The following is a 26,559-nucleotide window of genomic DNA, read 5'->3' as shown; positions in this document are numbered from 1 at the left end:
TAAGTCCCTACAATGTCCTGTCCTTGTACCTAATCTGTTTCTTCTGGTAGTTACTGATCCCTACCTCCTAAAAGCTCTGCTCTTGTTTCCAACAAGGGGCGTTCCTTTCACTGAACACAATTCTTTGAATGCTTGGCTAAATTCAAGATCTACAAGGAACAACTTCATCCTTAAATTGCTAAGATACATATTTTATTGATTAATCTAGAAATGATATTGTACTTACTATGTTTCTGCTCACAAGGCATGATGTGCCCCAGCTTCAGAAGCAACGAGAAAATGAACACTATGATGTGCTCTGCTCTGGTTAGGGCCGGATTTTAGGAATGGGAGCCGTGAGTTATATCTGGCATTCTCTCAAGGTTTTCCTAAACTACCAAGTTTAAGGCACCCATAGGTCAGGAATTGTCCAGATTTTGCTGTTGTGTTCATTTTGATAAGCAACTTGTAGACCAAGCCATAAGGGTCTGTCTACAGATGACTCACTGGTGAAGATGGATAAGTGGGGGTTTATCCAGTCACAAAGGCTAAAATTATAACACACACATGTGCACATGTATGCACACAGATACACACATGCACTCATATGCATATATAAATGCTCATACTCACCTACACACACACACATGCACACATACACACATGTGCACACAGATGCACACATATGTATTTACACATGCTCATACACACCTACACACATGCATGCACACATATGCATATATACATACACACATGCACACACACACACATATATATATACACACATGCTCATATACGCCTACATACACATGCACACATATGTATATACACATACACACATGTGTACACACACACATGCACACACGTGTTTGTGACAGGAGAACAGGAGGGAGGCCTGGAAGGGGTAGCCGAGCACAGGAAGGGTTGGACAGAAGAGGAAGGTGTAGGAGGAATATGGTCAAGGCGCACAACGCGTTTGAAAGGAATTTTCTTAGGTAGCCCAGCATTGGGAACATTGAATACAAAGCAGTACAAATAGATAAACAGTTGAAAAGTGGAAAGCATCCTTTCCAAAGAGGCCCGCTGCTTAAAGATGGTGCCAAGTCTCTCCCTGTGCCTTGCAGTCTCTCTGCACATGTAAAGCTGACCCCTGAAAGCTAAATCAAAGCTGACGTCCTCTGCAACACATAGTGAAAGGGAGATGGAAGAAACAATGTCCTGTACAAAGGCTCTGCATTCCCAGTGTTCCACTGGGACCCCAGGCTTATTAACTATAAAGCCACAGCAGCGTCTTTTATTAAAAACAATACTGGCACAATAGACACAGACGAAAGTCACAGGAGAACCCAGGCATTAGAATCACACTGCTGTTTGTTATTTATTTCTCAAAAATGTCGCACACAGTCTGTCACAGACATGAAATCACTACTAACTCTGTTGAGCCGAAATTTCAGGGTTTTTTTTTTTTTTGGTCCCACAAAATAAGAGAAAAAAAATCCAAGGGTGACCACGTCAATTCCTATGTACAGCGTCCCATACACTATCTCTTGAACAGGAATCAACAAATCAGTAAGGACTGTTGTTCTGCCCCAAACTCCAATAGCAGCTGAGAAGTTATCTTTTCTTGCTGCATGGTTCACATTTTAGAATGAAAAATGGAAGAGGCCACAGAGCCACTGGAGACAAAGTTGCAACCTGGAGTCCTTCCACCCGGACCGGCCTGTTTGCCTGTTCCCCTCTCACTCTGGAGCATCCTCATTATTTTGGAGCCTAACTCAACTGAAAGAGAAAGCGCTTAAGCCATCAAGATTTCCACCTCAGAAATCGGTTGCAAAATACTCAGGCGCGCGGGGGGGGGGGGGGGGGTGTCTACAGGTGGGTGGGTGGCTGTGCCACTAGACATTTTCCATATTTGCTCTTTTAAAGCAATGTCAGGAAAGAATTTTTTCTATAAAGAACCAAGGTGTAAATATGTCTGCTTTTGCCAGCTGGGAGTATCTCTGTCACAGTATCAATTCTCCCATTGGGTAGTGAAAGCTATCAGGGATAATCCATTAATGAATGTGTGGTGTGCATTCTAGTAAAGCTTTAGTCACAAAAACAGACAGTGGGGGTAGATTTAGTCTGAAGGCTACAACATAACAACTATGGTAAGAGATGAACAGAAGTCTTTTTTTCCTCCCATAGCGTTGGCACTCTGACAAGTAGTTCAGCCCAGTGGTCCCATGGAGGCCAGCACGATCATCGTAACTAAAATTGAGCACAGAGTCCTGTCTGTGATGCCTTACTTTCTAATGACCCAATCAACCAGGACGCTCCACTCACCCACCAGTGGTGTGTGCTGCTAACGCCTCCAGAGCCGCCTGGGGTCAGAAGCACCCTGGCTTTACCCTGGCTCTCAGCAGTTTCCCTTATCTGTGGCAGGTGCAGACACAGAAGGAGGCTGCTCCAGAGAGGAAGTCCTATGTGGCAGTTACCTCAGATCCAAGGCAACTGAGCAACGAAATAGGCACATTCTTTCTAACCTAACAGAGCGGCCCACTTTCGAGCTCACAGCTTTGAGAGGACAGTATGGGGAGAAATAATCCCATGGACTCCTGATGAAGCCTGCAAGGCATCCTCCACAACTGTGCCCCCTGACAGCAGGGGATGCCAAGGTGCAGAGACCACAAAGCAAGGTGCAGCACACCCTCCCTGGAATACAACCCCTTGAACAGAACCTGAGGACTCTTGAATCTCGTTTGTTTCTGGGAACTAGACAAAACCTGGGGGGCAGACAATGCAAAGCCCCTTTTGAAGCTGCACTTCTGTTTCTGCCTTTACTCCAGAAGTGAGCATGGAGCCAGAGAGCTGTGGCATCTGTAACACAGCCCATGAGTTATTTCTCAATCCAGCCTTGGCCTAAACAGAAAACCTATGTGTCCCATGTCACTTTTTGCTAATGTGTTTGCTTCACACAGAAGAACAAGTCCTCTAGGAAGTAGTGTGTTATAAAAAGAAGAAAAAAAGATACAAGTTATAATGGAAATTCTGAATCAATATCACTGATTCCAAAAGAGTTGACCTTCTAATGTGTGTCTATAATGGGCACATTTTGTTATCATCACCATTGTCATCACCACCATCATCATCATTATTACTGGTTAATATTTTTGATTCTTGTCCATATGCCCAGAGACCTTGGCAAGTTGGACATTTTATAAATCTGATAAACAACTAATTGAAGCCTCCCTGTCAGTGGACTCAAGGGAAGAAGGAACACAGCTCTGCCATCAAGTCTGTCCAGTAGCCACTCAAGATGGAGCAGACTGGGATGGGCCAAGTGAAGCCAACTTATGCTTTAGCCAAAGAGACAGTAGGGAGTGACTCAGTCCGTTGTCCTGGACTCCACAGGATGAACACAGAAATGTCAGAAGACAGATATTCCCTCAATGCCTGAGGAGGCAAAGGCCTCCACAGTACGCTGTGTAGTTCAGGCAGAAAGCCACTTTATTCCCAGCAACTCTCACCAAACTGCAGTGCCCAGTGTCAGGACTCACCTTATTCTGCCCAGTGGTGTTTCTGTCAGTGATGGTAGAGCATTCTAGAGCTCAAAGCAAGACATTACATGTTTCTGTAGCCAAACTGCCTTAAGAGAACTCCAGGATGTCTCCTGAGGAAGCACACAGACGCCCTGCACAAACCCTCCTGCAGACACCTTGCATCTGCACTACAGTTCACAGACTCCACAGATCGCCCAGTGTGCACCATTCACCAACAGACCATCCCACAGAAGGGAAATTGGCTGACCTATGCTTCACACATTTATTTAAAGACGAAAGAGAGTCAAGTTGCTAATGCTTACAGTATAGACAAATCATTTCCACTCACACTGTTGAACTGAAAAGTTCACTTATGCAGCATCTTGACTTCAGGTAGTTCTAGTTTTAAGTTGCCAAAGACTATAAAACGCATTGCTTTAAAAAGGCATTGGGGAAGAGGCTTCTATAGCAAACACTTGGCACAATCTGCCTTATGCCTTACTAGGCTCACCACACGCCAAGCGTGTGCAATTTTCAGAACATTTTAGATCTGGATATCTTCATATTGACAGCTTAAAGCCACCCATTGTAGGAATACTGACAATACAGAAGTCAGAAGTTGTTACAAGTTGGGACTGTGGCTGCCCTCCGCCTCAGGGCTCTGATTGTAAACAGCAACACACTAGTGCTGTGTGCTTCATAAAATCGCCTCTCCAGTTTCCTTTAGGGCAAGCACTATCATTGCTTAACAGTCAAAAAGCACTCTAGTAGTCAAAGCAGACACCCACTCAACATTGATACTGGAAGGGGTAGTTTTTATTTGGATTCACAAAGGCGAGGAGAACTACCAGTTTTGCATAGCAAGCCTTTCGCAGAAGACTGTATTAAAAAGTCATCATTACCCTTAGCTTCCCCCTCTTTATCTTCCTGTGGCTGCATGTCAATAACACATGCCTCTTTAGAGCTCTTAATTTATTTATTTTTGTTGTTTCGTGTGTATGGGGGTTTCCCCTGCATGTATGTCTGTGCAGCACATGCATGTAGTACCCATGGTGACCTAAAGAGGGCATCAGATTCCTCGGGACTGAAGTTGCAGATGGTTACAGACTGCTGTGTGGGTGGTGGGAACTGATCTCGGGTCCTCTGGAAGAGCAGCCATAGATCTTAACCACTGAGCCACCTCCCTGGTTTTCTCTGTTTGTTACTGTGTTGTATCTCTCGCACACTAAGAGAGGAACAGGTTGGTACTTGAACAATCTGACAAACAGCAAGAAGAGACCCCAGACGGCCACACTGTGTGTGGTATATGGTCCATGCGCTCGTTCATATAGCTTCTCTCCCCACATTAGGTGTATAGAGAAAGGTCCAGGCTAGAAGTTGTTTCTTTCCCTGAGTCTCTCTGCTAAAGATCATCTCTAGTACAATCTGGAATTTAGGAAATGATTTACTCTGGGATCCCCCATGGATCCCAAAGTAAATTAAAGACAATGATGTGTTAATATCCATTACTGGGAGTCAATTCTATGTGGGTCCCTAGGATGCATGCATCTTTGTGAGGAGACATGGTATTTACATTTTGCTCTGTGTGTTTTTCAAGGGCATTGATAAAGTGGGAAGTGTCAGAGGGCACAGCATCTCAGATAAAAGGGATTCCTGTCACCCATTTGAACAGACCGGGAGTCTCTTACCTCCATGCTCTCCTGTAGCACAACCCAGAGCACAGCAGGTGTCCATCTGGATCTGCACACCTTGCTCATACATCATCCTCAGCAGAATGGATGGACACTAGAACACTGATTCCACTGTGTGTTGTGGAGTGATTACCAACTCTACCAGGAACCTCCAGTCTCCTGCTGTCTGGGGAACTGTGCCAGCTACTTTTTAGTATGTAAGTAGAGCAAGCTCTTGGATCTTTTATGCTTCTTGGCACCTGTTACCTATCAAGCTTTTAAAAAAATCTACATCACATTTACAGTGATATCCATCTAAAGTCTGTCTATCGTGTATCTAACTGCATTTACCTGCCTGCCTGCATCCCTAGTGAGGACCATTCATAGGTCTCAGGGATGTTCTATGGCTTTCCTGAGTGGTGGTTCCTAAGATGTCCCACAGGCATTCCACTGTAAGTGACTAAGATGATCTCTTAAACCTGGTGTCCTCTATTTAACACATAGGACATGAACAGAATGGTGTCAAGCCTTGATTGTCTTGTGTACTCTAGAAGAAGGTTTTCCAGTGTTAAGGTGTGTGTGATTCATCTGAATGACAGTAAAGTCAGGCTTCACTGTAGTAGATCTACAGCATTCAGTAGGTTCAGTAGGTCTTGGACAGGTCGAGCCTACCGCTGCATCTTTGACCAGTTTTCAAGTAATTCCAGTGACCCTGGTCCAAGAGCTTCATTTATACAGCTAGGTTCTAACAACTAAATATAAATGTTACATATTTTTTTTTATTTTTATTTTTTGTTTTTTTAAAATATTTTTTTATTACATGTTTTCCCCAATTACATTTCCTATGCTATCCCAAAAGTCCCCCATACCCTCCCCCCCCACTCCCCTACCCACCCATTCCCACTTTTTGGCCCTGGCGTTCCCCTGTACTGGGGCATATAAAGTTTGCGTGTCCAATGGGCCTCTCTTTCCAGTGATGGCCGAGTAGGCCATCTTCTGATACATATGCAGCTAGAGTCAAGAGCTCTGGGCTATGGGTTAGTTCATAATGTTGTTGCACCTACAGGGTTGCAGATCTCTTTAGCTCCTTGGATACTTTCTCTAGCTCCTCCATTGGGGGTACTGTGATCCATCCAATAGCTGACTGTGAGCAACCACTTATGTGTTTGCTAGGCCCGGCCTAGTCTCATAAAAGACAGCTATATCAGGGTCCTTTTAGCAAACACTTGCTAGTGTATGCAATGGAATGTTACATATTATTAATACTATAAATATTTGCATAAACTCAAAAATTATAACTAGAGAATATAAGTACCTGGCAATTCAAACCAATCAGACAATATTATTTCTTGGTTTTTTAAAAAAAAAAACCACTAAAATTTCCCTAAGTGTATGATTATTATATAATTATGCAGATGCTCATGAATTTATAACAGGGTTATATTCCCATTAAAGTGACCCATTGTAAACTGAAATACTGTAAAGATAAAATGCATATCATCTACTGTAGAGCGACATAGCATGCTGAAAAGGAGCTGTCCCCCTCATGGTTGTGTGGGTGACTAGGGGCTCTCATTCTGCCACCGCCCAGGGTTGAGGCAGAGGACTGAACAGCACACTGGAAGCCATACAAAAGACTTAAACTTAAAATTCCAGCTAAGTGTTTTACTAAATATATATCACTCTGTATCACCATTAAGTAAAAAAGGTATAAATCGAACCACAGAGAGTGTCTGTATAAAGGGAACAATAGGAACAATAGTGTCGGCTGTGCCTCTCCTCTTCCTCTGGTGTATGTGTATTCTACTCGAAGAGCCGAGATCAGCACAAACGGGTGGGTGGACAAGTTGTACCTAGAGTTCATGGACTGCAGTAAGAGCTTCAGGGCTAAGTAAGCACTCACGACTAAGCACAGAAGTAGAAGAAAGTATTAAGGGATTGGTTCCAGAAAAACGAAGTATTCTAGTCAGGACACTGGGTAGAGAGCCACAGGGCTGGCAAGGATCCACAACACCTCCTCAGCAGCAAGGGCAGCTGCAGGTGTCTCCCAAACCATTCTCAGCTCTCACTCACCTCTGGCCGCCAGAGCCTGGCCACTTATGCAAGCGGCTTCCTGGGTCATTTTTAGGACAGCCATCAGCCAAAGAAATCAATTTTCTGTCTTCTCTTTTGATTTGGGGAACATTGGCGTACCAATCTGAAGATCACAAGAGATCTCGCCTGGCAACAAATGTGGAAAATGCCCTCCAGGGCTCCAGTGGGGACTCTGAGCAGCTGCCGTGCTGGTCTCTCTTCCTTCCTTCGTGGTTTCCCTTTCCTTTCTACCTTTTTATAGTGTTTTCTGTTTTGGGGTGTCCGTTTAATTAATTTTGAGACAAGCTTTCACTACGTAGCCCTGGTTGGCCCAGAATGTGCTACGTAGACCAGGCTGGGCTCAAATCCTCAGGCCATCTGCCTGTCTCTGCCTCCCCAGGGTTGGGAATAAAGGTGAGCATCACCCTGCCCAGCTTTCTTGTCGGCTTTTTCCTTCTCTATTCATTTTCTCTGGAGAGACAAAGTGGCTTTGGTGTCCCACACGCCACTTGCTCCTTGGTGTCTGTTCACTTTGAAGAGCTATCTCTGTTCCAGGGCGAAGGCTTCACTCCCAAGCCTTCGGCTCCCATCATTTGTACATTTTAAACCACATCTAGTCACACTGTCTCTCAGATGGTATCTGGCTGTGAATCTTCTAACCTCCAGTTGTTACCTTCTTTTCCCATTTATGAATCCTCTTGTGCCAAATGTCTGATTTGTGCCTACTGACCACTGGCATATATATATATTTATATATTTATATATTGGTCTGCCCAAGCTACTTGAATGTCTTTGAAACAACTTACGGGGGTGGGGGAATCACATTCAACCCCCACCCCCACCCAAAACCCCACATTCTTCTCTTCTGACTCATAGTTTGTCCAGTTCAGAGGACGTTTATTGAGGGTTAGCTCTGTGCTTTGCATAGTGCCAGGTACGGGGGACAGAGATAAAGAAAGGCTGACCTCAGCAGCTTTAGCTCCCTCTTAGGCTAAGCATTTTTTTCTGGATAATTACTCAAAGTGGGGCAAATCTTCTGTAAGGGAACCGCCTCCCTCCTGCAGGAATCAGAAAGGATCCCCGGAGAATGGGAACGCCTAAACAACACTCTGAAAAGATGAGTAAGAAACCAAACCGTGAGACACGGGGTGGAGGGGAGATGGGATAAGCCCTATCCAGAAAAACACAATGTCTTACGGCCCACAGATGTGCTGACACTGCCACCCTACAGAAACCACTGAGAGCTCGGGGCTGGGTTTTATGAGTTCCTGATTGCTCCGTACCTGAATCCACTATTGAATCATTCAAATGAGGCCCATAAAGAGGCTGATAGAAGTCTGTCCGCATGTTATCAGCCCTGACACTCAATAAGATCTGTCTGTGGAGCACAGATAACTTTTATGGGGATCAAACTCAGGGTGTCGCATATACAGAAAGTCATTTTCTAAACAGTGCTGTGGTGGGCTATTGGCACAAGACAGCTTACCCCAAGAGAACAGAGAAGAAAGGCTCTCCCATTGCCTGCCCTACCTTGGAAATACACTACCAGCACCCTGGCCTGCTGAATTCTTCTCAATAATTTTATTTCTAAAAATTTTCCTAGCTGGGCAGTGGTGGTGCATGCCTTTAATCCCAGCACTTGGGAGGCAGAGGCAGGCAGATTTCTGAGTTCGAGGCCAGCCTGGTCTGCAGAGTGAGTTCCAGGACAGCCAGGGTTACACAGAGAAACCATGTCTCAAAACAACAACAACAAAAACAACAAAAACAAAACAAAAAGAAAGAAAAAGAAAAATTTCCAAAATTTTGTCAAAAATTAGGCAAAGATCGCTCTGTCTACCATTTGATATTATTGACTCAAACACTTGGACATGATTTCCAGTTACTCTCCCTTTGAGAAATTAAGTTTCCTAGATATCTTTTAAAGAAGAGATATACACATCCTATTTTAGTGAGTTATGAACTTTGATGTCAGGATGCCTTTTTGATAGTTAAAAAAAAAAACACTTTTAAACACCCAAGGAATTTGAAAGAGATGAAACATTAAAGCTAGCAAGAGCAAGACAAAGCCTTCATCTGTGATTCTCCAATGGCTGCATCTGTGACTCAGGTACACTAATAAGCACTGGTCCATATCTAATTTATAACACAAAATGACTATGAAAAGCAGAAGTCCAGCCTCTGGCATACAAAAACCCTACCACTGAATAACTCTAACCTAGCCCTCACATTTTAAATTACTATGTGTGTAAGTATGTGGACACACATGTTGTAAGGTGCGCATGAAGGTCAGAGGAAAATCTTGAGTGTCAGAGAACTTTCCCTTGATTGTTTGAGAACAGTGTCTCTCTTCCTGCCAGGCTTCCTGGTCTGGGAATGCCCAGGGTTTTCTGCCTCCGCTTTCATCCTCCACAGGGGAGTAGGGGCTGCAGACCCCTCCACTACTCTGATCAGCTCTCACATGGGTTCTGGGCATCTGAGCCCAGGTCGTCAGGTTTGAGTGATAACCTTTTGAGATCCTCTATTTACACACACACACACACACACACACACACACACACACACACACACACACACCGCCAAATGACCAAATGGATAATAAAAAAGGTTTAGAGCAGTTGATAAAAGGCACGCAACCACATTTTGTGAGCTCAGACATTGCCTTGGGCCATCTGTTCCTCTGCAGTGGACCCAGAAGAATATCATTGGAAGTGACTTGCTAAAGAGAGGCTCCCGGGACAAGAGGAAACCGGAAGAGAAGGAAGCCAAGCATGGCTGAAATTTGAAAGGGAAGCTTCAATTTTAGCCAGATTATCCCACACGTCATGCTGAAGACACACAAACTCTACAGGAGTTTGGTCAACCTCACAGAAGAGGAGCGACCCACACTCCTGCTGCTGTGGCTAAGCAACTCCCCCAGTTGGAAGAAGGGAGCGGAGAGGGGCACAGAGAAGAAGTTCCTTTAGGCTTTCAAAGATAAAAGGACCATGCTGGCCCTTGAGAGAAAATGTGTACAGAAAGGAGGGTGAGCACACACAACCAGTGAAGAGAGTTTGAGGGCAGCAAACTGACATCTGCAACGTGAACCAGGAAAATGTCATAAAATATAACATTTGGATCCTTGCTTTGGGTTCTTGGAGCTTGTTTATCACTAAAGGGCATACATTTTCTATACATCGTTTCATGTTTTTCCTTTGGTGGCCCATAAAGGAATCAGTTTAAAGTCAACACGCCCTAGGAGCACAAAACTCACTTTTGAAAGTTTGCCTCCAGGCATCAAAAAAATGAGGTTTTTCAAGCCATCATGGTTGGGGTTTACTGCAGAAGAAATACATACGTAGGACTTTTCTTTAATGGAGCACAGGCTCCGCTCCAACTGGAGAGATTAAGTAAGAGCTCGACCCACTCTTCAGTGTGAAGGAAGCTGGACCATGGGGGCCATGACATGTGCGTATCCATACAGCTAACCACACTGTTCAGAGATTCTGTGATGTCACAGTGTAATGTCTACACATCTGGCTAACACAGATCTATCTGCAAAAGAGATCTGTTCTCTCCAGACTCTTGTAATGAAATATATGTAATTAAGTATGCATATGTAAGCACACACATACTTCTTATAGATCTACACTAGTATCTGTAGAAGGACAATGTTGGTTTTTCTGCCTGGCATCACTCAGAGATGGAGTAAATCCCATGGAGACAGTGTACTGAGTAAGGAGACTTGGCCATGAGGTCAGCTGAGGACTAAACTAATATTCCCTCTAGATGACAAGAGGGGTACGAAGTATCAGGGTGGTTTCTAAGTGGTATTTGCATGAATGCATGAGGATCGTGAATATTTCCATATGCAGCTATTAAACTTCCCCAATAATATTCATAATTTGACAAATTGTAAATTAAGGTAATTATGTCAACATGTCTAGAAGACAAGAAATGGACAGACCAGGATAGTTCTTGGATTGACCAAACTCTTCCTGGGCACCCCTCAACTCCTCCAATCAAGACCTACATCTAGACTTCTGTGTGTATTCCATGTGCGTTTTCCATGCTTACTCAGAATTCTGCTAAGTCGGTTCCCCCAAACACCCCCATTTTCCATATCTTATCACCTCCCTCATATCTACAGAAGTCCCTTTGCCTCCTTGTTCACCCAGGTGATTTCTGTTCATTGTGGCCTGTCTACAAGCAAGAATCCTGACAGAGCAATGTGCCTGGGACTCCCCCTCGTTTGATACTTCCCCCTAATCATGGCATACTCATTGACTCCCATCGAGATCCTGCCAATACTGTTGGAGATTTTGTACAACTATATACTGGGGACTCTTTCCTCTGTTGCAGCAGTCCTGAATGAAATGTATGTTATTTTAATTACTATACAGATCTTGTTTTCTTTGACATTCAAAACATCATGTGATTAGGTACCTTCAAATGAAGATAATGCAGAATTTTTGAGGGGCCCATTAAAGCTAACACTGATAGTTAATGAACACCCCAAATTTTTGTACATTACTACTGTATAAGACTCTTGTGACCATTGTACCCCAGTGTCACCACCAGCTTTGTTTTGGGACCACAACCTGAGCTTCCTTCTAAGGTCCTATCTTAGAGTTTCTATTCCTGTACAAAACATCATGACCAAGAAGCAAGTTGAGGACGAAAGGGTTTATTCAGCTTACACTTCCACATTGCTGTTCATCACTGGAACTCAAGCAGGTCAGGAAGCAGGAGCTGATGCAGAGGCCATGGAAGGATGTTATTTACTGGCTTACTTCCCCTGGCTTGCTCAGCTTGCTTTCTTATAGAACCCAGGACCACCAGGCCAGGGATGGCACAACCCACAATGGGCCCTCCCATCCTTGATCACTAATTGAGAAAATGCCTTACAGCTGGATCTCATGGAGGCATTTCCTCTAGGGAGGCTCTTTTCTCTGTGACAACTCCAGCTTGTGCCCTGTGCATCCCTCTCCCAGAGGATGGCTTGGAAGAATTTAGTTGATAATATTAAGTAAGTGGATGCTGGATGCCATGGTGGCCCACCACAGGGACTGTTCTGTTTCAGGATCTCTGGAAACACTTGGGTTCTCTGCATGGGTGGTGAGTGACATCACTGCATGGGTAGAGCTGGAAATGGGTTTTAGCTTAAGAACTACTGAATCTCTTCCTCAAGCACATTATCAAGAAACACTTATAATTAGCCAATTTAATCCAGCAGCACTAACTGGGACATGGTCAATTCTGCCCTTGACACACTTAGATTCTGAAAACTTGGACTGTTTTATAATTCCCTGCTGCTTTCCTACAACCTGTTTATAAGTGAACAACTCTGGGATCAGTTAGAATTTCTTGTGTTGGATAAGATTCCAGATAGAGGACAGAGAAAACAAGACAAATGGCTTGTATTCCAGCTCATCAAGGGGGTTATCTGAAACATGGCTATTGCTTCCAATATTTCAACTTTATTATGTAAGTCTGTGCAAGATCTGTGGTGGGTTTGCTGAGATTTCGCTGGTACTATCTGAGTTTTTTTTTCCCTCTCATTGTTTTCATTTGCTTATCCATACGCATATTAGGTGGGAGGTTGAAGGACAGACTAACTGTATATAACTAGGCAGTTTGTAAAGAGGAAAATGTAAGTGATAGAAATAAAGACTTGGGGAGCATCAGCTTTCTGGGTTCATGAGGGAAGGGTGCATTACTGTTTCTGTTGGGGTAACCCACCCCATGCATATTGATTCACCTGGCTATGAAGGTGTGGTGCCCCTGTGTTCTCAACTGTTAATTGCTGTGCTTAGAACACCAGGTTGGCAGAATATACAAATGCTTTCTGTTTCTTCATCTGCCCCCAAAGAAAGGCGAGCTGCCATGGGGGAGATCACCTGGTCCTCAGCAGTGCTGTGGCATGTAGTCTGGGTGTCGATTGGTTTGGGTGAGTAAGCCGTAAGCTGTGGCATCTCCCACTATGCTGATATTCCATATGATTTTCATATGAGGGAGAAGTGTGACACTGGAGGAATGAAGAGCCTGTGGCTGGAGCTGGGGCAGAGGGGAGGGGCAGAGGGAAAGAAGCAGAGCAGGAGCAGGGCAGAGAGAGCCAGGTGGAAAGACACAATGGTGGGAAGTCAGGTGGAATCTGGAGGGTTGGCTGAGGCCTTGTCAAACAGGCCTACAGTCTTATACTATAAAGATGTCCCCCATGTCTCTATTATTAAAACCCAAGTGGGACATGATAATTAATTAATAATATAACCCCAAAGCCCTGCAACACAGGCAATACAAGAACTATAAGGAAGATGATAGAAGCCACCCAAGATAGCCAATCAAGCATCTTCTTACACTAAGAGGAAAGACGAAGAGAATAAGAGTTAAGACAGAGACGGATGCTAAAGAGGACGAGACCAAAAAACAAGATGTCTCCCTGATGTCCATCACCGACAGTGATTCTAAGAAGACAAACAGATGAAGGCAGAGAAGTGCCTGCTCAGAATAACAAGCCGAGTGGCATGCTCTTTTTGGAAGTTTAAGGCTTCAAAGCCCAGCCAGGCCACCCTTAAACGTTGTTTTAGCCCTGTTGTTTATCCAAATGGAACATCAGTGAAGTCCCAGCTTTCTATCTGATGTTTAGCCATCACAGTGAGAAGACAGAATTCCTATTTGTCTTGGCATGGTCTGAAAAGACAGCATTTGAAACCATGATGTTTTATCACAACAGCAACTTGGGGGTCTCAAAAAGAGAATTTGGCTAAAATTTTATCAGCCATAAAACCCATGATACACTGGAATTGTCCAAATCTTAGGGTACATGGAGCTGCATGGAAGGAGTCAGACTATGAAGCAGGACTGTAAAATCAAGTCAAGGCATAGTTCAGGGCCTGGGCCTTAATCTTCTCTGCTGTCAAATGTACGACCATGTGGTACACACTCCAGTCTTAGCATCTTATATGCATGCATATGATGCTGAGGGACTGCAGGTGACTAAAACTTCCAAGTGATCCTTAGTGTGGTGGTTTGAATAGGTTTGGCTCCCAAGACTCATGCGTTTGAATGCTTGGCCCATGGAGAGTGACACTATTAGGAGGTGTGGCCTTGTTGGAGAACGTGTGTCACGGTAGGGGTGGGTTTTGAGGTCTCCTAAACTCAGGCTCTTCCCAATGTGAGACAGTCTCCTCCTGACTGCCTTCGGATCAAGATGTAGAACTCTCAGCTCCATCTCCAGCACCATGTCTGCATGCACACTGCTGTGCTTCCCACCATGATGATCCTCTGAAACTGTAAGCCAGCCCCAATAAAATATTTTCCTTTTATAAGAGTTGTCTTGGTCATGGTGTCTCTTCACAGCAATGGAAGATACTTAGTAAGAGCTGCACGGGGAATGGGAGGAATCTAGCCCATACTCCTGCAACAGAGCTGAAGTTGATCCTGGAGCGTAATTTGATCCATAGTCTTGTATCATGGACTTCTCTCTTCCCTGTATCCCAGAGATGCATCCCCTTACTTATCATTCATAGTTAGGAATATACTTAATATATTAACACATCCAGGATGCCCATGTGTGGATTCTTTCCACGTACCTTCACAATGTTTGAGTCACCCAAGAGCCTTATACCATTCCCTGTCATCAAGAGAACATGCTGCATAAAGGCTCAATCAGTGTGAAAGCCTCAGAAAGACTGAGAAAGATCTGCGTCATGAGCTGGCTGTGCCGGTCTCAGGTGCAGATAATCAAAGCACTCTGTTTCCTACCTGAGGGATACCTTCTCACCCATGTTCACTGTGGCTCTAGTCACAACAGCTAGGGAATGGAAACTAGCCTAGATATCTAACAGCAATGAAGGATAATGAGAATGCAGTACAGGGCTGGTCAGACAGCTCAGCGGTTAAGAGCACTGACTGCTCTTCCGAAGGTCCTGAGTTCAAATCCCAACAACCACATAGTGGCTCACAACTACCCATAATGAGATCTGACTCTCTCTTCTGGTGTGTCTGAAGACAGCTACCGTGTACTCATATACAAATATTTATATATAAATAAATAAATCTTTGAACTGGAGTGTGGCTGGAGCGAGCAGAGGTCTTGAGTTCAATTCCTAGCAACCATATGAAAGCTCACAACCATCTGTACAGCTACAGTCTGCTCATATACATAAAATAAATAAATAAATCTTTGAAAAGAAAAGAAAAAAATTCAATAAAGTTTACACAATGGGTCTTACTAAGCTGAACAAAAATAGAATTATGAAATTCACAGATAAATAGATCTGGAAACAATCATTGTGAGTGAGTTAACCCAGACCCAGGAAGGCAAACGTTGCCTGCTTTCTCTCATTTGTGGATGGTAACTTTGAGCCTTTTAGCTGTGTTTCATTTGGAACGCCCACGGAGCTCAGAGAGATAGTGGGGAGCCAGGGAAGGGGACGATTCTGAGGGAAGGGAGATAGAACACATGGGTAAACAAGAATAAATGAATGGGAAGGGTTGGATCGGGTGGGAGACGGGGCAGCAGGTTGACATACAGGACATGGTGAGGTACATCTAACAACAAGTCCTTTTGAAGAGATCTACGAAAACCTACCTACTTTTGTAGAAGCATTCTAAAATATATACATAAAGGGTTTCAATGGAGATACCCTATAGCAAAGTAATAGTGCCCCTGGGAAGATAGCATAGGTTTGTAAATAGAACGCCTGCTGCCAGGAATATGTTTCCTTTTTGGAGATGTTATCCAGTATAGACCCCAAACATGATAGTCTATGGCCGATCCTATCAGTCTCCCACCAGTACTTGGTGGTTAGACCCTATCGTTGGAGACACATTGTTGAGTCAAAAGTCAGGCTGGTACTGACCTGGAATCTTCATCCCTGCTAGCTAACTTTCATAGTTCAAGAAAGTACTATCTGCCCATGCTACCAGAGGAGAAAAGTAACCATTGGTCGCTGAGATGCTGAGAACCCGGTGACCTTCCATAATGGCTGGATGCAATAGTGGCATGGGTGTTAGAGGAGTAACCACTCAGTTTCTGGTTGGATTTAAGGCCCCCTCCACAAGATGAAACGTGTACCCAGTATGTCCCATAGACCATTATCAGGACCAAGAACTTGTGGTTAGATAGGCCATAGGCCCAAGAGAAGAACCTACTATTATTCTGCCAATTGGAGACATGCAGATTTATTTCTGAAACTTCCTCACTCATACGCAAGGACAAAAGGTTACTTGTGCATCATAAAAAAAATTATCTTCAGCTCTGTAATAAATCTAAAGTATCAGGAACTTGCTTCAGACAACATAACAAAGTCAGGCGGGGAGTAAGGAAACAGCCCCGCTATTGAGCTGGTCTCCAAAGTCCATGGTGTTCCAGGAAGGGTGGTTAAGGCAGAGCTATTCCACTGCTCTCAGGCTGGGATGACAAAGGAGCCACCATCAAGACTCCTGCCACCCACAAAATCAATAGCAAAGCAAGTCGGTGGTCAAGTGACTAAATAAGAAGCAACTTGTGTAGGTGATTTAGGACTCAACATATCGCTGTGGTGACCTCAGGTTGGAGGCTGTGTCTCTGAGTGTTATTCCAAATGAGAATAATAAAGAGACTGTGGCTCCACTGTGGGTAGAAATAAAACAGGTTGCACACTAATGATACCAGCAGAAGGGCCTGGTGAACTTTCTGACGGAATGTGTGATTATTCTAACTGACTTTGTAGTAGGATAGCATTAATTCACACAAGATGGGCCCCTTAGATAAATTTTCTTTTCTTTTCTTTTCTTTTCTTTTCTTTTCTTTTCTTTTCTTTTCTTTTCTTTTCTTTTCTTTTCGTTTCTTTTCTTTTCTCGTCTCTTCTCTTCCTTTCCTCTCTTTCTTTCTTTCTTTCTTTCTTTCTTTCTTTCTTTCTTTCTTTCTTTCTTTCTTTCTTTCTTTTTTTAAAAACAGAAAACCCCCCAGAGAATCCAGGAAGCAAGGCTGTGGCAGGTTCAGCTGGGTGGTTGACTCTGCTCAGGTTGTGCCAGGATTGCAGTAGGCCCTGGGCTCCACTTTCTACTTCTTTTTCTCCCATCTGCTCCTACCCTGAAGTCATAGGGGCTGGAATGACTCTCAGTCTTCAGTTCAGATTATTAATAACTCACCAAAGACTTAAAAAGTTTAAATGAAGTTCTTCTTCTTCTTCCCATCCCTCCTTTCCTCTCCCTCCTCTCTCTCCCTCCCTCCTTCTCTCCCTCCTTTCCTCTCCCACCTTCTCTCTCTCTCCTCTTCTCTCAGAACAAATGCTAGCTGACAACAAAGGATGGCAGCGTGTTTGTACTTTCGTCTATGCCTTGATCAAAGCAGAGGGTTTTTCTTCTGTCTTGCTCCTGTCCAAGGCTTGACTTCCCTCACAGGAAATGCAGCATCGTGGCCTATGGTTATCATATGGGTGACAATCTGTTACATAAGGAATTCAATTCCTCCAGAATACCTCTTTTCCTCTCTAGCACGCTGTAAATACATCAAATTTAAAGTCAGTTTTTTATGTAAAAGAATTCATTCTAGCAATTGTGCTTCCCCTCCACACAAAGGGAATCTCATTAGCTTCCATAAGCTTCTGTCTCTAGATCTAAGCTAATGAATACTGGGGCCTCCCACACTCAAATCCTTGCCCCGCTGTAAACACTCCTCCCAGAAGAAGCAGCAACTATTACAACTGATGCACCAGCCAAACGAAACAACAGGTTCCTTGTAAGATCCAGAACAATCCCAGCAAATGAGTTGGTAAAGAGCAATAAAATTAGGAATTGAAATAATCTATACATAACGTCTTTTAGAAGTGAAGGGCTGAAAGCAAATGTATGTTCCACAAATACTATAAAGTGACAGACACACTGGGACAACCGTCTCTTCTATAAACCCTACCAACAGGCGTTGACATAGTCATATACACTCTGTGCATGTACAAAATATATTTCTGCAACTCTGATTCAGTATTAATTCAGGTTGTAATCTCCCTTTGTGTGTGTGTGTGTTTACCAGAACATAAAATGTAAAATGTAACAACCTCTTAGGAATTAACTAAAGAGCTGAGCTCTAAAACTAAGAATTGATTTTGTTCTTATGACCATCCACACAATGGGCTCTCTCCTTTATTTCATCAAAGTAGAAATGAAATCCAGAGACAAAAACATTGCCCACACCGATGGTTGCAAGGGGGAAATGCAGAGGCGAAGTCAAGGCTATGTGAATCCCGTCTCCAGTATATAGCTCCTATTCACTAGCCGGCAAGGCTTACAAGGTAACAACTTAAAAATCCAAAGGAGGCACACACGCTATCTAACCAGGCTGGCTTCCCAGTGCCACGGGACAGTTGTGCTGACTCACAGCTAAATGTAATCCCCCAGTCATTCAGCATTTGTGCCCAAAATAAAGAGAAGGTTGAAGCATATGTTAGAATTTGAGCCAAGTTACTATCTCTCTTCTTCACAAGTTCTCAGAAGCCTGTCCACTGAAGTGACATACTAGACCGAGGAGGGAGCAAAAGAAGATTAGGAAGCAGGGAAGAGCGGGGCAGAACAGCAGGATAAGCAACAAAAGACCAAAGTGACACAGGAAGAGAGAAGCCAGAGGACTTCCAGATTTCCAAAGTCCCTGTCCAAATGTGGCCCAGCCTTCAGTGAAGAGGGAAGGGAAGGGGAGGGGAGGGGAGGGGAGGGGAGGGGAGGGGAGGGGAGGAGCTAGTGAGACCTGTCCTGGATTTTTAAGTACATCAATTTTTTCTTTTTCTAAAGAAATCATGTACCCTTAAACTAAAGTAATCATGTAGGGAGTTCCTGAGTAAAATCAGTGATTGATTCTATGTTGCAAGTAAACAGAGCCTTTCCCTGGAGTCTAAACAGGCTCACAGAATGGCTCAGGCAAGGCTGGCAATTAAGTTAGAGCTGAGGTGTTTTTGTTTTTGTTTTTTTTCCTGACTATGTAGATGAGCCTGAAGGATGCTTTACTGAGTCCAAGATGGCCGCCCTAGATAAACAAACCCCACATGTTTTCTACTGCTAGGAAGTCAACTTACTGCTTAGGAATTATGGGTAGCAGAGCCAGGGAGAGGAGAGGGGGAGGGAGGATGGAGAGAAGGCAGACAGAGGGGAGTGCACACTGTGGCTGCTTAGGTGGAATGGCTTCTGATGCCTGCTAGTGCAGTCCTCAAAGTGGCTGGCAATGGCTTGGTATGTATGGCACAGAGGGCTTTACCATTTCTAACACAGAGGAGTAAGTGTCTGAAGTGATACATGAGCTGGCTACATCAATCCAGTCACAGTACATCATACTCATGGATTCTTCTTATTATTTCTAATTCCTTGAGAACCTCATAAAACATATTTTGAACATATTGACACCCAACTCCTCCCCACTTACTCCTCTAAGCTCTGCCTCCCAGGCCTCTCCCCCTCTACCTCCTGTTTCTTTTATAAATTTAATAACCCACCAACTGGTTTGTGATGTCTCTGGGTATCCACCAACGGAGCACAGTGAGCTCCATTGGACATGTATTCTTAGAGAAAACTGACTCTTGCTCCCCGACTAGCCATCAAGTGTCTATCGAGCAAGCCATTCTAGCATGCCCATTGGTCAACATTCTAGCGTGGAGAGGGGAGGGGTTCAGGACCCACCCCACTTCTAACTAAGAAACTATGAATGGTTGTATTTGTGTATTTAAATGTCACACTATACTCCATGAGTATTTATCACTAAATTAAAATTTAAATTTAAAATGAAAAGATAATTTCTCTTACACAGCTAATGGGGGAAGACTGGTTGTTCTGCTTCCTATAAGAACAGTACCAATTCCTTCAAGATTCATATGCCTTTATAGTATTATGCACAGCGTAAGCCTCCTCTGCCTTCATACAGACACACACAATGTGGGCATGAAAGTAAGAAAGGCAGCTGGAGAGACAGCTCAGTGGAGAAGAGCACTGGCTACTCTTGAGGAGAACCCAGGTAAGTCCCCAGCCCCCACCGGGCAGCTCACAAACATCTATAACTCAGCATCATGGCACCCAAGGCTCTCTTTGGGCCTCCACAGACTCTGCACACATGTGGGAAAGGTACATGCATGCGGACAATCGTAGTCTTTTGAAAGGTATAACGAGATTTGGAAAGTAAGTCAGCTTGTGAGACTGAGATAGACTCCCGCCTCTAAACAACAGGAAGAGGCCAGTTCCTTCTTCAGAAATACATTTTAACTGCTGCTCAACTTTCTTTTTTTCCCTGAAATTATCAAGGATTGGTAAGTATTGACAACTTATTTTTTTTTCCTTTAAAATATCCCATTTGGTCAGTTTGAGGCCATGGGGAAGAGAGTCGAAAGTTTTCCTGTAAACCTGCTTTCTCCGATCCCTTTTGCAAGGCTTCCAGTCCCTCTCCCATGAAGAACTAACAAAGCTCTGTGCTCATCCCCACAGCAAATTCATCTCCGAGCTCTTCAAAATGTCTTTTTGTTTTGTCAGTGACTTTCTGATTCTATAAAGTTAAAATGATATGCTGAAAATGTCACACTACAATTTTCTCACGTGTCTTTATTCTGTGGATCTCGGAATAAGACGAGAGTATTTCACACAAAATTAAAAGAGAGAATGGGAGCTAGCTGCACAGAGCCTAAAGCAGCTAAGCTTAAAGACAGACAGAGTGGAAGTGCAAAGATGGGAAATATGTTCATGGTTTGGAGCAGGGAGAGGCCTTCTGGAGACACGTGGCTCAGGTAGAAAGATTGAAGGTCTGTCTCTGTCAAAAGGCAACATTTTTGTTTAACAATAATATCACCGGAAAGTTAAAACATGCCGATGTAGTGTTCACACCTGTAACCTCATCACTTGGAAGACTAAGGCCAGGTTTGCTGAAATTTAGAGGCTAGCTTGCACTACAAAATGAGACTCTATATCAAGCAAAACTAACAAAAATTTAAAAACAATTGTTTAAAAGCAAAAGACTATGGAAGCATGAATGATATTATAACCAATAAAAATTAACATATAAAAGTATTGTAAACATATACAGCAATAATAAGTGTATCATTTCTTCTTATTTTTCATATGATAAGGATTCTTAACAGAATTAATTAAAATATCAACTTAATCTAAACTAATAAATATACAGAATTCTGACCAATAATTTTCACTATGGCCAAAAATAATGAAAGAATGCTTTTTGTGTTGTTGCTAGAAGACCCTGTCAGTAAAAACTTATTTGTGTAGCTGCTCACATTGGAGCTACATGCTTTCTCCTCTCAACCACCCATTTCCATTTATCTCTATGTTTATATATAAATTAATTTTCTGAAGTTTTGATTAAATTTTGAGTGCCCAAAAGTGTCAAGTAAACAACTCATTAGCAGTAAGAAGAATACGTAGCAATTACTAAACTCTGAGAATCCTTGTGTCTCGCATAAAGAGGTTATGTCTATTAGGTGACTCGTCTGCCTAGGGCCTTGTTGAGGGATACCGTTTTCGGATCTGACCCTGTGAACCACAATGAACCTTTTATAAGTTGACTGTCTCAGGTATTTCATGAGAGCAATAGAAAGCTACTGTGGTGGCTTAGTCATCAGGGTGTGGTACCACTTGAGAAAGCTTAGTAGGTGTGGCCTTGATGAAAGAACTGTGTCTTTGAGGGTGAGCTTTGAGGTTTCAAAAGCCCAAGCCAAGCCCAGTCTCTCTCTCTCTCTCTCTCTCTCTCTCTCTCTCTCTCTCTCTCTTCCTGTGAATCAGGATGTAACTCTCATCTACTTCTCCAGCATGCTGTCTGTCTGCCAACCTGCTGCCATGCTCTCACCAAGATGATATTGGACCAAACCTCTGTAAACCAAAAGCCAGCCTAAGTTAAATGCTTTCCCTTGTAAGAGTTCCCTTGGTCCCTGGTCAATTGTGACCTCAGGAAATATGCAGAACAAGATTGGCGTTATGACTTCCCTGTGGGATAAAAGAAGAAGCTCTGTTCTGGTTATCTACACAGAAGTAAAGCTATGGTTTTTCGATCATTTGCATAATGCATGCATCCTGCAAGATAGAGACAGTTTTATCTAGGAGTGGGGAACAGAGTGAGAAAGAGTGATAGAGGATTTCTATTTTTGAATTACATATTCCTAAGCCGAGTGGAAGTCTGGAAAACAAACTTTTGTTAGTGTTCTAATTTTAATCCACTGCTGGTTTGGTTTTTTTTTTTTTTTTTTTTTTTTTTTCCAAAAATGAAAGATGCATGAGGAAAAAGTTTGTCTTTTCAGATGTTTCTATTGACCCTGTCTCTGGCTTCACTCACATGTTTTCCTCTTTTAAAAGTGGATCCAAATATGTGTTAAACTCAGGCTCCTCAACCTTCTGGACTGTACTGAGCTCGTAGAGGCAGAAACTGTCAGTGACATTAGCTTTAGCCCTACTGTGCTTACGAACATTTTTAAAAGGGTGGAATTCTTGGTATTGAAATACATTCTAGATAATTTTCAGAGCGGTCATTTGAGTGCAGAGAAGAGAACTGCGGGCCTCTGCTCTCCGCGGATCTTCTTTCATCTGTCTTAACTGGAAATCTGGAAGTTTCTGAGACCAGGAATGATCGAATGCAGGCTAGAGGCGAACACATGGAACCTCTGAGCCACTGGGGCTGTGAGAGAAAACTGCCTTTTTCTCATGACTTCTGCCATCTCTTAGGACCACTAACAGACTTCAACCTGGAGTCCAAGGGATGCATCCGTCCTGAGGGAGAAACACCCTGTGTGTGCATTTCCATCAGGAAGTGCAAGCAGTGATCGCATGGATCCCCAAGACCGCTCCTCATCTACCATCCATATGGCGTGTGCCAAGCCTGCTAGCTCCTCCTAATTTTATTTTTCCAGCCCTGCCTGTGACCCGGCTCCCAGCATAGAACACCCTCTGAAGAACCAGCAACCCAGATGCCATGGGTTCGTCCACCCCCTTCATGTGTGTTTCTACAACCTGGAGCTGAGGGGCCAAGACGCCATGGGAGAGCCAAGTAAGAGTCGGTCAGTGGGAACAGGAGAGCACACACTCACTGCACATTCATGGTCCTGTTGTTGTTCCTTAGCAACAAGCCACTTTGAAAATTCCTTGAGAGCTGTATCATTGAAAACTAATCAAAATAAAGTGGAGGCAGCCTTTAGATGAAAATGAATCAAATTATAACTACAGGAACCTCAGTGTAGTGACAGATGCAGGTAGACTCACAGTGGGTTTTGTGTATTCGTATTAATTATGCATGAGAATAATCTGGTGTGCATGGCCAAACAGTGATATAGTAACTTTTTTTTTTTTGGAACTCTTATGCTAATAATAACTAGACATTTAACAGAAAAAAAAAAAAAAGCCACCAGACAGAAATAAACAGGAGAAAATGGAGAGAAAAAAAAAAAAAAACCCTACCATTTGACATTGTAACTGTCACAGGTCCAATAGCCTATCAGACATTAGCAACAAGATGCTTAAACTGTAGTCAACAAGCAACAGTGAAATATAATTTCTGACTTAGCAGAGAAGGATAAGCCCCTCTGCCAGCTTCAGGTCTGAATGAAGATACAAGCTTCAAAGCTCTTCAAATCAACGATATTAAACTGTTAGTTCACAAGTCGAAAGCTCGTACCGCAAATTGAAATAGTTGACATGCAAGATAAGTCAGGTTCCCCTCTGAGTTCCTACATTAGAAGAGCGGTAGCCAGTGTGGTGGTATTGAAAGGTAGCAGAGACCATGTAAGGGAAAGGGCCAAGTGGGCAGTGGCTAGGCCAACGAGCCGCTGCCCCTGGAAGGGGTTAATATGGGCTTTGCGGAGAAAGTTCATGAAAGAAGTGATGAAAGAGCTAGCCTGCTCCACCCTGCCCTCGGGCTTCGTAACTAACCACTTGGTTTGAGATCTCTCCCTGTTCCAACTTCTGCTGTGTATGATAAAGGACTGGAAGAGGCCTCACCTTGGGAGAGGTGTCTACTGTTCGGACTTCTGAACCATGAGCTGAACAGACCTTGTTTTTATACACAGACCAGAGCTTTGGGTATTTAGTTATTTCTTAACAGCCATGAAAAAAACGAACACAGCTGAGATGGGCTCAAAGCCCTGAACGCCCAAAGGTGCGCTGGCAGCTGTTGTGGTCCTGATCTCTGGCAAAGACTACGCAGTCTCCCTGTTGCTCCTGAGAAACTCTGTCCGGCATACCGTCTGACTACTTCAGGAGTATAACATTTCTGTTTTAGGACATATGTTTTGAGCATGACCCTCATTCTAATGGCACTGAAACTGCATTAACTCACATTAATTTCTCAGCACCACCTTTTGCTCAGTTTTGTTTGCACTTGATCCATGAGCCCCATCCTAATTTCTAGATCCCCAAAGGACTAGGACTCAGCCTCTGACTTGTTAAGTGCAAACCTCGGGTCGGGGGTCAATCTGTACGGACCATACCACAGATTGACGTGTGGCTGAAGACAGAAAGAAAACAAAGCCCATCTGCTCCAAACAGGAGCAGGAGTGTCTTGAGACAGCATTGTAAATGTACTTTTTATTTATGCTTAGGACTAAGACAGCAAAACACACCATAGAAGTTACTGCCTGGAGGAAGTCATTGGCTGCCACACTCAAGGCTAAGCAAGTTCTTCCTCCTAGCTCATTAAGGATGTTAGGTGATTATCATCTGTTATCCATTGTTATCCATTTAAAACACTGTTTGTTCCAGTTCTGGGGGTTCTGTATAGAATACAGCCTTGGAAACAAATGTCTCCCTTTTCCTTTTCCTTCCATTGCACCGCTGGAAGAATAGATTGCCATTTATAGACACTTCCTCTGTCCATGATCATTCCTGGATAGTATCAAGAAGGCTTCCTAAACTACACTCCCAGGATTCTCAACACTTCTAATGAAACTCCCAGAAGGGCCTGAACATAGCCTTTCTTAGAAGAATCCACAGATGAAAAGCCTCCCGTTAAACCCTTCAAGAAAGGAGATTCAGCCTCAAGAGTCCGATGCTCTCCAGCGCAAGCACGCTCACAATGTCTCTAAGGAAACAAAGCACCTGGCAAGGGTGAGACCCGAAGAGGCCCATGGTAGGTACCCAGCACATGTGAGCAGACAGCTAGTCTAGCCTGCTGGCTTGGGAAGAAATGGCTGGGTTCGGTTTGCATGGCAACCCCACAATGTTACAGTAGGAGAGAGATGTGGCCGTCCGGACTCATGACAAAGAGTTAGTGATGCTCAGGGCTTGGGCAACAGTGGCATGAGGCGCCCCTAAAAACATTCAGATGACAATTTCCCGATCCACACCGACCCAACTAAAAAAATTCTGGGGGAAGCCCTGCAATCCTGGTTACCCTGCCGGGCTCTGACACTAGGTTAGAGAAGCCAATTTTACAATGACTCCAGTCACTACGGACACTCCTTCTCCTAAGTCTTATTAGAGCAAAGGAGCTTTTCTCCCAGGGAAGACACACAATCAAACAAGACTGGAAGAGTTCTATTGTGCCACATCTGAATTGATGACAACCGAGAATCCCTATCACGGTCACCAACAGAACGAGGGAGGCAACATCAGAAAAGACCATTCATCCCGGACCCCTGAGGTAGAGACACCCACAGACCTGATCCTCCACACAGGTCACCGCCAAGTCTTGTTACAGTTTTCCCCTCTAGGCATTTACAGTACTGAGCTGTCAGAGACAATACAAACTACAATGATCTCATAATAGCTGATATATGGACTTAAATATCACAGCAAATGCTTCAAGGTCCCCGGAACTCTTCATTTTTATACAAAAGCATTTGTTTGAGTGTCTCCTCATCTCTGAGCCCCAAACACAAGTTATTAGCCTCAGAAAAGTATCAATTATCTGTTTGAGACAATACAGTCTCTACCTCTCAGACCTGAGATACTTAAATAAAAACCCATTGGCACGCACAGCCTTGGTGTGCCACGGTGGCTTTTCTTTTTTTGCTTCTTGACAGCGTTTGTCGCTCAATTTTCAAAAACTGAGAATACAGAAAAGCAATAGCAAAAGAAAGGAGGTGACAGGAGACTTAGAATCTCAATGTACAGCAGAAAAGAACATTCGTGCCCATGGCCATAGACTCTCTCTCCCCTGTGCCTCACCTGCCCATTACCACAGCAGGAGTACACAAGTGCTGCCCCACCCCTATCCTGCTGAGTTAGTCCACACTCAAGAAACCAGTCCATGCCTCCTGGGACAACCGCGCTCACTGGAAAGCAGGAAAAGTTGAGTAATCGTGGGTTTATTCTGTCTTGATGTGTAGTATCATATCCTTGCTGCTATTTCTCAGCCTTAAGAACCAGTCATCATAAATCCAGCCGCTTCCTCC

At 43.7% G+C, this 26,559-nt stretch overlaps 1 protein-coding gene across 9 annotated transcripts in view; it reads right to left on the bottom strand.

The window, feature by feature from the left end:
- Positions 1-26,559, bottom strand: part of Ntrk2 (neurotrophic tyrosine kinase, receptor, type 2) — a 327,499-nt gene that overhangs the window by 229,074 nt on the left and 71,866 nt on the right. The window contains exon 13 of one of the 9 annotated variants that reach the window (XM_006517151.4): positions 11,494-26,558. The exons of the other annotated variants lie outside the window; for them this stretch is intronic. Within the exon in view, the coding sequence (XP_006517214.1) occupies positions 26,473-26,558 (86 nt within the window). The 3' untranslated portion in view covers positions 11,494-26,472. Of the gene's footprint in view, positions 1-11,493; position 26,559 lie in introns of those variants that run through there. 9 annotated transcript variants of the gene reach the window in all.

Source organism: Mus musculus, chromosome 13 (assembly GCF_000001635.26).
Source record: "Mus musculus strain C57BL/6J chromosome 13, GRCm38.p6 C57BL/6J".
In the NCBI taxonomy this organism is placed as follows: domain Eukaryota; kingdom Metazoa; phylum Chordata; class Mammalia; order Rodentia; family Muridae; genus Mus; species Mus musculus.
This window is presented reverse-complemented; position numbering and strand designations above follow the sequence as displayed.